This window comes from Lepisosteus platostomus, chromosome 1 (assembly GCF_059453375.1).
Source record: "Lepisosteus platostomus isolate fLepPlt1 chromosome 1, fLepPlt1.hap1, whole genome shotgun sequence".
NCBI lineage: Eukaryota > Metazoa > Chordata > Actinopteri > Semionotiformes > Lepisosteidae > Lepisosteus > Lepisosteus platostomus.
In genome coordinates, this window is record NC_142611.1 from 73,012,301 (window position 1) to 73,026,361 (window position 14,061).

Consider the following 14,061-nt stretch of genomic DNA (forward strand, 5'->3'; position numbering starts at 1 on the left):
TTGTTTTAGACTGAACAGCCACAGACTTGTGTAGAAGTTAAAATTAGTGCAGGCTAAATCAGTGTAGAAATGTGAGAAAATTAAAAGAAACGGGTTTGGCTGTGGAGCCTTCTACAAGTGCGTAAACCCGAGTAATGCTCCATAGTTTTTTCGTTTATTTTTACTTGTGCAGGTTTGTTTGGAGTTCCTACACTAACCTTGTCATTCTCAAATTAATGTCTAAATTGGAGAAAACTGAGTGTTCTCATACAGATAGAACTTTCACCTATCGATTATCAGTCTTTGGTTTTTCATGTAATATTTCTTTACCCAGTGTCAGAAATGGAGGAGTCTATGCTGTCCGTCCTCAGACCATCACAGAAACCTCCAGAACGTGCGGCCTCTCCTGTCCAATCTAGCAGACCTCCTCTAGACCCCTCGGAGCTGCCACCTGACAGACTGCATGTGGAGATGGAGCTGTCACCAGACTCGCAGATAACTCTCTATGGGCCCATGTTGAAAGCTCTTGTGTCGATAAAGGTATGGAGTAATAGACTTTGAGACCTCTTCTTTTAGAGACACGGACAAGAACTGTAGTCTTGAGATGGTTATATCTGAGGAATTCTACCAATTTCTGGGTTCTGCTAACCCACTAACATAAATATCTGCAACTGGTATGTTTCTTGCAGAAAGGCTGGTGTTTAGTAATTTTTTGGGGGCGTAGTCTTTCAATAATATGTAATATATCCTTACACTTGATGCAACTGCAGCCAAAGTGCGCTCACCATACATCGGCAATCAGTGGGGAGGAGAGCAGAGTAATGAAGCCAATTCATAGATGGGGATTATTAGGAGGCCATGACTGGTAAAGGTCAGGGGAAAATTTGGCCAGGGCATTGGGGTTACACCTCTACTCTTTTCAAGGAAGGTGTTGATACAGTGCAGTATATTAATACAGGACATCTTCATGGTGCGAATCCTGAAAACTATAGATCATGAACTCCATCCTCCTGAGTGATTGTTGATGACATTGGTCAATTTGTATACAGCAGATGTAATAAATACATAATACAGATGTATTTGTGTTTTCTAACACCTCTTACTGTAATAGTCATGCGATGACACTGAAAAGTGTTTGGGATTCTTTATTTGAGGCCTTTTCAGGCCAAAAAAACAATAACACAAGGGCCTTTTAAAAAAGACATCTAAGAGTACTATCACTGTGCATGCCCTTTATATATAAGTCAAGAGCTAATTACAACTATGAGAGAATGTGTATTCCTACACCCTTTGATAATTAATAATTAACAAATTAACTCCCACTGTAGCCATCTACAAGCATTGTAGAGGCTGTGTAGTGACCTCTAGTGGTAGGCCAGCTGCAATTACAGACCTCTGTACAGCTGACGTGCCACAATGAGTAAATTTGTGCATACCTGAAGGTATCTGTTACAGCTAGATCCACTTCTCCTTATAATAATAATAATGTTTCTTTATTAACCCTATACAATTTCTTGCATTAGGAATTCATCTTTTCGCATACCCCAGCTGTTCTCCATGGAGACACAGACAGGGAGAAGCTTGGGGTCAGAGCGCAGGGTCTGCCATTGTATGGCGCCCCTGGAGCAGTTAGGGTTAAGGGCCTTGCTCAGGGGCCCAACGGAGTAGGATTCCTCTGCCAGCCACAGGATTTGAACCGGCAACCTTCCAGTCACAGGCGCATATCCATAGCCACAGAGCTATATGTTCTTCTCTCATGCTTGGGGGGGGGCAGGGTGCAGTGTAGAATAACATTCTTTGAAACACATTGTGTATGTCTACAAAGGATTCTGCAATCCCATTTCTGAATCTTCAACTAGATGTAAGTTTAGATGCATAAGAACAAATAATTCTAGTTAATACCCATGTTCCCGTATTTTATTGGTATTGGTGACACCCTGTTTTAATATTGGATAATGTTTATCATTTTATAGTTAATAAACTTTATATGTTGGCCAAGGTCATTAAATTTGACTTATGGTATTTGCTATCTGAGAACTATCTGAGTGATTTTGTTAATTATTAGACAAGTTATTTTTATTTATTTTTAGGAAAAGAGATTTACAATTGTCTCTAAAGGTGTTGGGATAACAAAGTCAAAACATTTTCTTCTTTGCTTTCAGTTAAGCATTTTTGTATTTGTAATTGTGACATATTTACAGTATAATGTTTTCAATAATTCCATGCATACACTTGATCACATTAGAAAAAAAACGTACTTTGATTTCAAGTAACCATAAGTATTAGGACACATTCACATTAAGTAAATTTCAGAGTGAAAAAGTTAGTTGTTTGCATATCCCTTTGTGACAATAACATTGTCTTCCATATAGGTTAGCAAAATTAATTTAGTAAAATTAAGAATTACTTCTGCTGCTGCCATCATTACATACTTCATCTATAAAGTGTGTCATTTCCAAAGGCAGAAATGCATACCCAGGTCATTAGATTACTTTTACAATGCTTCACGAATGAGATCATTTTTTCTCCACACTTTAACCTTTCCACCACTTTTTTAACTTTTCCATAAAACTTTGTTTCAAAATTCTCCTGGGTCATCTTTGTACATCTGAGCAAATCCTAATTTGGCATTTCTGTTTTTGGGGTTGATGAAAGGTTTACATCATGTGGCGTAGACTTTGAAATTCTGCTGTCTCAGTCTTTTGCATACTGTGGATTTTAATATTTTCACCCATACATTCTGGAGGTTGTTGGTGATTTCACTGACATTTGTTTTAGAGTTCTGCTTCATACAGTAGCTCTGATTTTTTCCGTCGTTTTCTGCAAATGATTATCTTGACTGATTTGGTACTTATACCTGTTGTATCTTTCTTCAAGTATTTCTTTTTTTCTGTGATACACTTCTAGTTGACATTGTCTTTTCCTTAAAAGAAGCCTTTGGTTTTGATGCTAAATTGTCAAATATGGGGTCCAAATAATGAAGTCAAAGTGAGACAGATTTGATAGAATTCTCATAATTCTTTTATGAGTTGCTAATTGTCCCAGTGCTTTCACTCTTTCAAAGTAAAGTGATTCAGCACTCTCAATTTCTGTAATTGACCCAAGAAAGCAGAGCTGCATTTACATAACTAATAACAAAGTAAAACATCTATTTACCAGTTGTTTTTTTATTAAAATTTATAATTATTATTAGTAAATAGAGAAAATTCAAATTTAGGCTTCATTGTCTCAGTACTTCTGGAGGCACAATATTTAAAATTTCCACAAGTGCAAAATGTAAATGGTACAGTATAGCACATTTTTGGAAATAACTCGTATACACCTGCATTTGAAACTAGTTTGAAAGAAGTTCAAGTAGGAAGCTGTGTCGGCATGCTTCGGCTGCAGAGGAACAAGTAAAGGTTTATTCCATGGTGAAAAGAGAAGAAAAGAAACACAACGTTTTGGCTTGGAGTCTTCTTCGGGCCAAAACGTTGTTTCTTTTCTTCTCCTTTTGCCATGGAATAAACCTTTACTTGTGCGTTTGAGAGAAGCGTCTCCAGCAGCAGGGTATTGGCGTATTGTTTTAACAGTTTTGCAGTGCTGCATGGCAAACTCTGTTCCGTTGCTCGCCTTCTCTGAAATCCTGATGCTCCGCAGTCCTTTCATGCTCCTTATGAGACGGCAGCTTGTTTTCCCATTTTCAATGAATTGATGTTCCCCGTTTTTTTCTTCTTCAGGAGAATTATTTTGGGGAAGATGACATGTACACCGATTTTGAAGAAGTGCTCTCGAGTCCTGTGCTGTCTCTCTCCACATCCTCCAGCTCGGGATGGACAGCGGTAGGAGTTGAGGATGGTGACAAGAAGAATATTGAGAATGGAGGCAAGCAGATCCATCCCCTAACCCTGCGCCCCTGGGACATCACTGTGCTCATTAACTTGTACAGGGTGCATGGACGACTCCCAGTGGTGAGTGCCATGTAGCAAGAGCCTAAGCTGTCAGGAGAAAACTGGCTTCACAGCAAGAGTGGATTATTTTTATAACCACATAAATAAAGCCTTCTCCAGGGGGTGTTACTGTACCTTAATGTCATTATCCAGCTGCATTTGAGGAGGGTTTTCTATCTTCTTGGGGGGGGGGGATAAAATGATTGTGGATTTAGCTGTGTGAGCGGTGTACCAATTGCCACAGTGCTTTCTTGTGAAGGTGATTCCATTTCTCCCCTTTGAGGACTTTTCAAAAGCAACCTTTTGTTTTCAATGCTTTTTTTTTCTACCTGAACAATCATTGTTCCCAGAAGCTTTGCTTTCTACATTTACTATCACTTCAGCTTTGTATCAATTGGTTTTCACTCCTCTCTATTGAAAATAACAGTTGATCCTTTCTGGATTAGTGCTGGTTGTTTTCTATGTTTAAAGATCCATCTGGATTTTTTATTTTTGGAGCCCTTACTAAGCCAGGTTCATTCACACCCCTGATGGAAAAAGGAACAAAAACCATTATGCTGCTGAATGAGTTGTGCATTGCAGTAGTTCCACTGTAATCATAATCGCATGGCACACAGCAAAACCATATGTGTTATCAATAATTGAATTTATAAAATGTTATACCGGCCTCTGACAGTTCCACAGAAAACATGCAGTAGTAGCATGCATCACCATGGTTAATGTCGGGGATGTCTTTCAAGACCACAGGCAAACGGTCATCTCCACAACTTGGGAATGACAATGAAAGAATCGACAAAAAGCTGCGTCTACCACTTTCTACCGAAGTGCTCATTATTAGGAAACCCCATAAGGAATAGGACTCTTGCTTGTTGCACCATGGCATGGGCTATGAAACAAGTGCTAAATCCACAGGCAGCAGTTGGAGATCTCCAATGCACACAGACATCTTCAGCATACAAAGTGTCCTAAGTCTACTAATGTGGAAAGCATAGCTGGGTTGCAAGGTAGAAGCCTCTGGTAAAGGAGCAACTCAAACTTGCCAACAATCAGTTGAATGGGAATTGAAACGGTGTTTAATGGTCAGGTCAAATACAAATGGAATTTTTTAGATGTGATGCATCAGTCCTAGGTCTGGTGTAAAAAAGGAGGAAGAAAATGTTGAGAAAACACTTATACTCACTATAAGATATTATGGGGGATATGTTATGGTTTGGGGTTGTTTTATTACAACGGTGGCTCCTGGAGCCTTTGTCAAGATCTGGTAATTCCTGAACTTGAAACAAGTACCAGGATATTTTGGCCAGACACCTGCTTCTTTCTGCCAAGGATCTCAATCTTGGCTGAAAATGGACATTTCAGCATTACAGTGATCCCAGGCTTATATCCAAATCAGCACGCAGAATCTAATAGCACCCTACAGGGAGTGTCAGCGTAATCCCTGCCAGAGAAGGATTTACAAAATGCTAACTACAAGGATATGAATAAACATGATTGTCATATTTGTTTCGACTTTTAATTTTGACAGATGTGTCTTTGCACTATGGAATAATATTTCGATTACTTATTTTAGAATGTTTTCATGCAAGATGCATGATCTATTCTGTAAATCTTTCCATTACTTAATGTTTATTGTTCCTGTTTCATCGGAGGTACTCAAGAATTTCGAGGGCATTATCTTTAAGAAAGTTTAGGAAGAATGTTTGCATTCTCTGATAATGTGAATATCTAATTCACATTATTTGAGGTGTTGTGTTGGATCTGCTTTATGTCCTTAAGTGTGTCCTGTTAATTCAGCCGCTTTTCGTTTAGCAGTAAATGCAAGAGTGAATGCAGGCACAATTGTTGCATTATCACTGACTTTTATAAAGTCTTGCTTCTAAGTAATTGGTTTTTAAACTTTTTTTCTCTTCAATAACTTATTGAACTTTCTTGTTCTCTGTGTTGGACATGAAAACATATATATTATATATTATTTGAGATATTATTTGGAATTTCACTGTGTCCCCATGGATTTAGGGATTTGACTGGTTACCTCGAGATCACATTCAAATGTCCTTTCTATCAGAACAATAGTTTCCTGTTTCGGTATTCTGCATACACTGTAAATAAGCACTCTTCAACAGTGAAACTATTTATCCCTCCCATTTTCTAACCGCTTCATCCAGTTTGCTGGGTGATTGCTGGGAAGCAGGAGCCTGTCCATGCTAAAAACAGGAAAGAGATGGGATACACCCTAGACAGGACGCCAGTCTGTCGCAGGGCACACACTGATTACTGACACAGATGCACTTGCAGCCAGGTAACCTATCAGTATGTCTCTGGACTGTGGGAGGAAACCAAAGCACAAAGCCCACAGGCAAAAACCCATGTGAATGTGGAGACCATACAAACTCCATGCAGATAGCATTCCAGATCTGAAATTTAAACCAGGGCATCAGTAACATGAGGCAGCAATGGTAACCACTGTGCCGTTGTGCCTGAAGATATTTATTCGCATCATAATTAGCTAAGAGATAACACAGAAGTAACACAGGTTGGTATTGAGTATTAAAAGTAACATGACAAAATGTCACTTTTTTGTGGCAGCTGAACTAACAATTTCAGCATGATATGGGGTAAATTCGTTAATCTTATTATCATTTGTCATCAAGAGTTTCCCTCGATTTCTCCGGGCTCTAACAAGTTGCTGGCTAAAAATACTTGGATTTCATGGAGAAAAAGTAAATTGGTGGCAAGACCAGAGGATGTTTTGTAACCAATTCATAATTTTTTTCAGCTTCTGAAAGCACTTTGCGTTTTGTGATAATTTAACCAGAATATCTCTACTCGGTTGTTTTCGTACAAAAACAACCCAATGTTTTTAACCAAATGTTTGTTAATTTTGCCCATTTTCCTTAAAATATCGATTTTGGAAGAGCATGAAAATAATGTGTATAAAATTTTTTGGTGGGAGCAAGATGGTATTTTTTCTAAAACCAGTTCTGATCTCAGGTATTAAGAAAGATGTTTTGTTGTTTAAAGTTTGTAGTAAGTGTCTGCTTTGCAGACTTCTCTTCCAGTGTTGTCCCTTGGGATTTGTTTTCTTCCATTGCTTGTCTCCTTAGAAGTGGTTTGCCTTGAGCTTTCTGAAAGTTTCTTACTCTCTTGTTTATTAATTTATCTACAGTAGGTTATGCTCCATCGAACAGTAAATCCCAAGTCTTTTTTCTGCACAAGACACTTGAGACATACAGAGATGGGATTGATCATAAGTAAACAGAGTTTTGGAGTTTCAGGAAATTTATATTTTTTTCAATTATTTACAGCACTGCAGCAGCGATGGTCCTGAGTGTCCAGCAGCCTACCTAGAGAGACTTTGCTTTGAAATGAAGAAAGGCTATAAAGAGACCATGCTTCAGCTAGTCTTGTCTCCAGTACACATCTTTGTGAGTGACAATTATCAGGTAAGCTTAACATAGCTGAGGGGGTTGGTCTTTTGCTTATTAAAGTTATGTCACAGGAATATGAAAGATATACCCAAGTGCTTAGGTAAACCCGCAGTACTTACCCTGTTATCGGAATTCCTGTATAATGCCTAAACAGGCTGCCAAGAGAAATAACCCGCATCCTAAATTGTTGGAATGCAATTCAGTGCTAATTCCTGTAAATCCAGATACCGCAAATGAACGGGAATGGGAATCTCTCTGTTTTTAAAAACTCTCTCAGACTATGAAAAGATAAGATCACTTTATTAGGCATATACAATTTCTTGCATTAGGAATTTGTCTTTCTGCATACCCCAGCTTGCTCCCCATGAGACACACAGACACACAGACTGGGAGAGAGAAGCTTGGGGTCAGATCGCAGGGTCAGCCATTTATACGGAGCAGTTGGGGTTAAGGGCCTTGGTCAGTGGCCCAACGGAGTAGGATTCCTCTGCCGGACGAGAGTTTTTAGCCTGGGGATTCCCCAAATAAGGAAATCAGAATAAGCAAGGTTCAAATTAGTTATCTAGAAATACGGTCTCCAAGACTTAATCAGAACAAGGTTCTCTTGCTTGGCACGCATCATTTTCTCTGTCTTGTCCTTCCTTGATGCTTCTTTCATCCCTGCTTCTGGACTAATGATGACTTTAATGATTTTCCAAGGAGTTAATTAATGACATTAAGTTTCTCTTTGTTCCTCTGTGTTTATCAGTCCTGCAGCTAAGTTTTTTTTTAAATCGTGAGAATTGCAAATGTTAGCTATTATGACTCCTCTCCTGTCATCATATTTTATTAAGCGTCACCTATGCATAGCTATTTTACTCCGTGATTTGTATGGTGATGCTAATTTTGGTTGCATATTGAAGTTGGTGATTGTGTTAGTTTTATGTGATTGATAGAATGCTGTAGCTTTTACTTAATATTTTTAAGATGCCAAGCTGGAACAGGTAATTAAAACGGGTACAAAAACCATTATTAATAGTTATTATTAATATTGCATCCTTGCACCATTACACAGGGACTGACTTACTCTTCTGTGGAAGACTTGAATGTCTGCTTTTCACTTTCATCCATTGAGCTTAGCACTTAGATCCATGCTAATAAACAGGAAAGCAATTGGTTCACATTTAAGTGAAAAACAGAGTGCATCTGGGGGAGCACCAATATTTTATTTGTCCTGTAAAACAAGGAAAGGGTTGTATTTTCCTTACAACTATCTTTTTATATATGCTGTGCTTTAGATCATAAATGATGACAATTTTTTGTTGCCACTTTATCCAAAGTCATTTACATTTCTTTGCAATTGCACAACATTTAACGGGAGCAGTCAGGGTGTAATATCTTCCTCAAGGGTACAGAAGCATTTCTCCATGTGGGGTTCCAATGTACAGCATTATCCCAAGTCCAGAATTTTAACCACTACTTCAGACTTGAGCCTAATTTCTTCAATCTCTGTCCCTTCAGAATAAGCATGGTGTTGTCTGATTATGACAGGAACATAATTTTTAAATCTGAAATATAAGAATACGATTGTATGCCTTCAACATGGTAAATTGATCTTTGAATGCTTTTATTCTCTCTGTAATTGTTTAAGAATGTAGCCTAACTGAATACTAAAACACGAATATCTATTTTCTACTTACAATTATAAATGAACTGAGTGATCACAAACTGTGCTCTGAATTTATCAAATTACTGAAAATTAAGCTACCTTGGGACCTTTCTAAGTTCTTGGTTATCAGTTTCTGCATGCCGACTGTGTAAACCCTGAGATCCAACACCTTAAGAAAAAAAATGATTTTATTCAGCCTATATTAAATGTAAATGTATTTTACATGTAGATGTAAAAGCATTTTAATTACCTAAATAGATGGTTATGAATGACCAGCTGAAGTGCCCTAATTTTCAATTAGCAAGATTGATCTGTAACATGCAGATGTTGCTAGAGCCTTGAAAATTCTGGACTGCGTCTTTTGATGCATTTAATGAGTCATCAAGGGGATTACCGCATTGCATGCTAATACGGTTATGACATTTAAGTAATAATTATTGAAATGGATTATAATTATAAATAAAATCAAGGAAATAATACCAAAGGAAAATTTCTGATTTCCTTACATTATTTAGATTTTTATATTTAGCTTATACCTGTAAGAAAGGCAGTTTTAGAAGTGCTCTGTTAATCATATTAAACTATTTGTGTTAGGTTTAGTAAATTCTAAGTTTCCTTTCTGTTTTATGTCTGGGTTTGAAAAAGAAAAAAAATCATATTTTAGGCAATTCATGAAGCCTTTCAGCATGACATTCAGGAATGACAAAGTAATAAGGGGTTTCACTTGTGCTTCACAAGACCAATGCATTGTGCATAAATATATAAGTAAACTAGTAACTTTAAACCAACTGTAAAAATTGGTGCACATTCAGGCTTTCAATAGAGTTGTCATTGTAGTGACGCATTTTAACATGTGCCTTAAGCAAATGCTTTGTAGAACTGCTCAGCTTTTATGGAGTAACTAAAAATTGAGGTCTTGTTTGAGAAGTGAACAGTCGAAAAATATGGATACAAAAAGCAAAACGGGAGACGAGTAGGACTTGTTAGTGACTAAAACACACATTTAAGAGACAACAGCTGATACTTGTGACACAGCTTGAATGAACTGAATGTTTTTACTCTTGAACAGAGAAGAATACGAGGGGAACTTGTATAACAGTTCAAAATCCTTTTCAGAAAATATCAATGAAACACAAACCAGAGAACAAAGGTGGAAACTACATGGTACTGTACTTAAAACCAAAGTTTTGTAGGTATATGTAACAAGCAACCCAGGCTTGTGTTTGAAGCTGAGACTTGAGGGTCCTTCAAGAAACAGTGGGGTAAGGTCGTTGGCTCAATAATATACTAACTCCCAGAGAGACCAGAGGGACTTTCTTGTTTGTAACTTTGTTCCTGCCAAGAAATTGGATTGGAATAATGCTGGCTATGGACTTGCCTTTTTATAGTATTCTTGTGTTTTAATTTGCATTTCATGGTGTTGAAAACTCTTGTTTGGTTCCTTATCTTCCCACAGAGGCCTGCCATAGATGGAGTTCTTCGAGAAGGGCACATCAGCCTGTCAGGCCTGCAGCTCCGGGCCCATGCCATGTTCTCAGCTGAAGGTCTGCCCCTAGGGAGCGACACCCTGGAGTACGCCTGGCTGATCGATGTTCAAGCTGGAGCTCTGACAGCCAAAGTAACCATGCCCCAGGTAACTCGGAAAAAACATTGTATCAGTTAAGTTTTTGTTTTTTGGCTTTCAGCTGTGATATAATATTTTTGGAGTAAATATAGATTCATCTTTCATCTGTTCATCTCTCTATTCCTGAGAATGAGAAGTCGTGCAGAATGAAACAACTTTCAAAGAGCAGTTCTATAGCTTTGAATGAAAGCATTCGCCCACAGATGAGTAGAGTAGGTTTTATTTGTGTTTTAATTGTTTATTGCCAAACGGGCTAGAGGTGCCATTCTTATGTGAATGAGTTTCGTCTGAAATATATGCCATATAGGAATTATAAAATCAGTCCATTTCCAGGTATTAATATAACAAGTCTTTGTAAAAAGCTACTATGCCTAAGAGGCAAAATATAATAAAATAATGCCTTCAAGAGTGGTAAACATTTAATAATTTGGACATCGGGGGGCAGATATGTAAGTAATGAGTTAAAATGGAATGGATATGTCACGCAGTGATGAGTAAATCAGTTAAATTGAGATGATTTTAGCAGAAAATAGATCTCTCCTACTGGAGTGGTGCAATTTAAATGACTAGTGGGGTGGTATTTTGATTATGACGTTTTATTGGCATGCAGATTTCAAAGCAAGTTGGAGACGGAGGGTGGTTAAGGTGTGATTGAAGTAAAGATAAAGGGAGGTTTATTATAAAGCAGCATGCTTCAGGTTTCTGACTGTGTGGTAATATTAGAGGTTTTTAGTGCGTTGATCTGTGTCTGCGATCCTGCCTTCTGACCATGCTGCCAATGCCTTCTTGGCCTGCAGCTGGCGAGCCTGTTGGAGTGGGGGGAGACATTTGTTTTCCATGTGGTGTGTCGGGAGTTCCAGCTTGAGAGACCGAAACCTGTGGTCATCTGTCAGCATGGAGTGGATAGACGCATCTGTGAAGCAAAGGTGCACAAATATATTGGTTCACACCTCCTGTTGTATTTATTAGTGAGCCTTTTTTTTTTCTTTTATCGGGACTCATCTTATGACCTATAAAGGTTAAGCAGAATGCACAACATTGTAGTAAATAGTGTAAACCGTTTAAGTTTTCTTTTATATCCACTGTTCTGTGAATTGTATTAGGAAATGTTAATGGGATCAGTTTGTTTTTACGTTACTAGAAAGAGTTGACAACAGTCAGGCCGGGTGTTCTTCATCAACAGTGTTACAACCTTTGTTTTGTGATGCTGTCTCTGACCTTCAGCTGCCCTGTGTCCCTGGGCCTTGTCGGTCCTCAGAAGACCTGAAGTATACCATGACACGGCTGTCTGTAGATGGAGCAGACCTCTTCATTGTGGAGCACGGATGTGCAGCTAATATCAAGGTTCCTCCCCTCAGTTGTTGCTTATGCATCTGGACATTTGGTGGGCTTAACTGATATGAAACTCCACAACAAAAGGCAAACGGAACAGCAGATGCACGGAATGCTTAATGTAGTGCCTTACATGGGAAGAGTTAATGGAAAGAAGATAAAATCCTAAAAGCTAAAGTATTAGGCTAAATCAAAGTCCTATCAGTTCATGGGGAAAAATAATCTTACTAGCTGATTGAAATCAGAAGTAAAATTTAATAATGGATTCTTCCATAGGTTTCTATAACTCAAATTTTAAGAACTTTAGAAAAGGTTCTAAACAAAAGGAGGCCATTCTGCCTTAAAGAGCAGGCATGCAAATGTCCTAAAAATATCTCTTGCGATAATGGGCTTGAAATAATGTTTTCTTGGGTTTTTGTATTTGTTTTAGGTATCCATACACACAGTTTAGTTCTTTTGTTAGGAAAGCTGAGAAAGAACAAAACCTTACTTCAGCAACTTGGCACTGTAATTAAAAGTATATTGACTGGGTGTTGGCATTTTCAGTTTTGATAAACTATTTTGCATACAATTGTCAATATTCTGTTTTTATTGATTTATTGCTTGACCCTTAAGTACGAACTGTTATCCCTACATATCAGAACAATCTCTAGCAGGCTTCCAACACATGAATATATGTAAAACTATGATTGGGGACACAAAAACACAGGAAACTGCTTAAACTGCTTAGAATATAACCAGAGCCCACTTCTGTGTCATAAGACCTCACTTTTTTTGCTGGGACAGTGTTAAAAAATCTTTGCTACCACTTTATGATTATGTGATAGCGCTACTTTGTCCTTTTCCTCTGAGTCATTTCTCACCAAGACTAGCATTTCATTTTTTTCCTTTAAAGACAAAAGTGAAGTGTATGCGCTGCAAATTCTGGCAAGATATGTTCTTAAAAACATTGAATTGGAAGAACAGGGATGCAGTGTATCGGTGTTCTGGTTATTGTAATGCATTTCACATAGCTGTCTCATTTCTGTCAACATTCTAATTTCTGATGGTTTAATTTTTTTAGATTTTTATTTTGTGATTTACAATACATGGAAAAATATTAATTTTAATATTTGCTAAGGCAAGTGGAGACATCTATAGCTGCCCAAAGTTGACACACAGAGAACTACAGAATGCATTCAAATAGTGGGGGTGCCGTCTCCTTATTATTAATGTTAATAATAATACAATAATAAAAATAATGATAAAAAATACTATAATAATAATTTAACTTGTCTGTAAGAGGCTATTTGAATAATAACTGTTAGTCATGATGTATTCTGTGTCTTAAAAGTATTTCAAAAGTTCGCTGTTTTCACATATCATTCCTATTACTTTTCAGACAAGTGCTATACGACTGGCAAATTGTAACCTCCACAATCAGGCGGTGGGAGAGGGTGTGAGCGCAGTGGTTCAGGATGTCCAGATCCGACAGTACATCGAGCAGCAGGACGGCTACAGGCTGGGCGTTCAGCCCTCTGTCCTCCGCAGGTCCTTCTGGCTGGAAGCTGGCTCTGTCAATTTTGGACTCATTACTGCCGATGTGGCTTTGGCTGCAGATCACCCCTCCAAACATGAAGTGCAGAGACAGTTCTTAGAACTGCATGACGGCAGGACAAAGAGGTGAACCTTTAACTCAAGTCTCAACACCATTTGAGCAGCTTAACATCACTGGCAAAGTATTAGGGATGACAAATCTTATACTTCTATTAAAGGTCTCAAAAGAATTGGGGCTCCAAAATGAACCAGTTAATTGCTCACAGTAGCAAAGATCGAGCTTTATAGGCCTGCCATAGCTGCTTTTAGCTGGGCTAATGTCATATAATGACACTGACTGGTGACGCCAGGGTGGGAAGTCTTGAATTGACCATGGGATCCTTAAATTGTTGTGAGAGACATTGCTCCTCTAATCAGTGCTCTATTGTGACGCACTGTGGCATCACAATACAGCTCACCAGCAGTGGGTGGTAGGAGCCAATTGTTTTGTAAAAACCTTGGTTCCCTTCCAGTTGTCTATTATCAGCTGATGACGATTGTGGATTAATCACAAACATCATTTGTATTAGCGGTGATAGTATTAAC

At 38.1% G+C, this 14,061-nt stretch overlaps 1 protein-coding gene across 11 annotated transcripts in view; it reads left to right on the forward strand.

Annotated features, from left to right (window-relative positions):
• The window catches only part of bltp1 (bridge-like lipid transfer protein family member 1), a 117,500-nt gene that overhangs the window by 36,013 nt on the left and 67,426 nt on the right, over positions 1 to 14,061 (forward strand). For all 11 annotated transcript variants that reach the window (XM_088637201.1, XM_088637223.1, XM_088637233.1 and 8 more), the window contains exons 19-25: positions 314 to 519; positions 3,699 to 3,929; positions 7,214 to 7,351; positions 10,441 to 10,617; positions 11,406 to 11,534; positions 11,833 to 11,952; positions 13,322 to 13,602. In XM_088637201.1, coding sequence (XP_088493327.1) covers positions 314 to 519; positions 3,699 to 3,929; positions 7,214 to 7,351; positions 10,441 to 10,617; positions 11,406 to 11,534; positions 11,833 to 11,952; positions 13,322 to 13,602 — 1,282 coding nt within the window. The remainder of the gene's footprint in view (positions 1 to 313; positions 520 to 3,698; positions 3,930 to 7,213; positions 7,352 to 10,440; positions 10,618 to 11,405; positions 11,535 to 11,832; positions 11,953 to 13,321; positions 13,603 to 14,061) is intronic.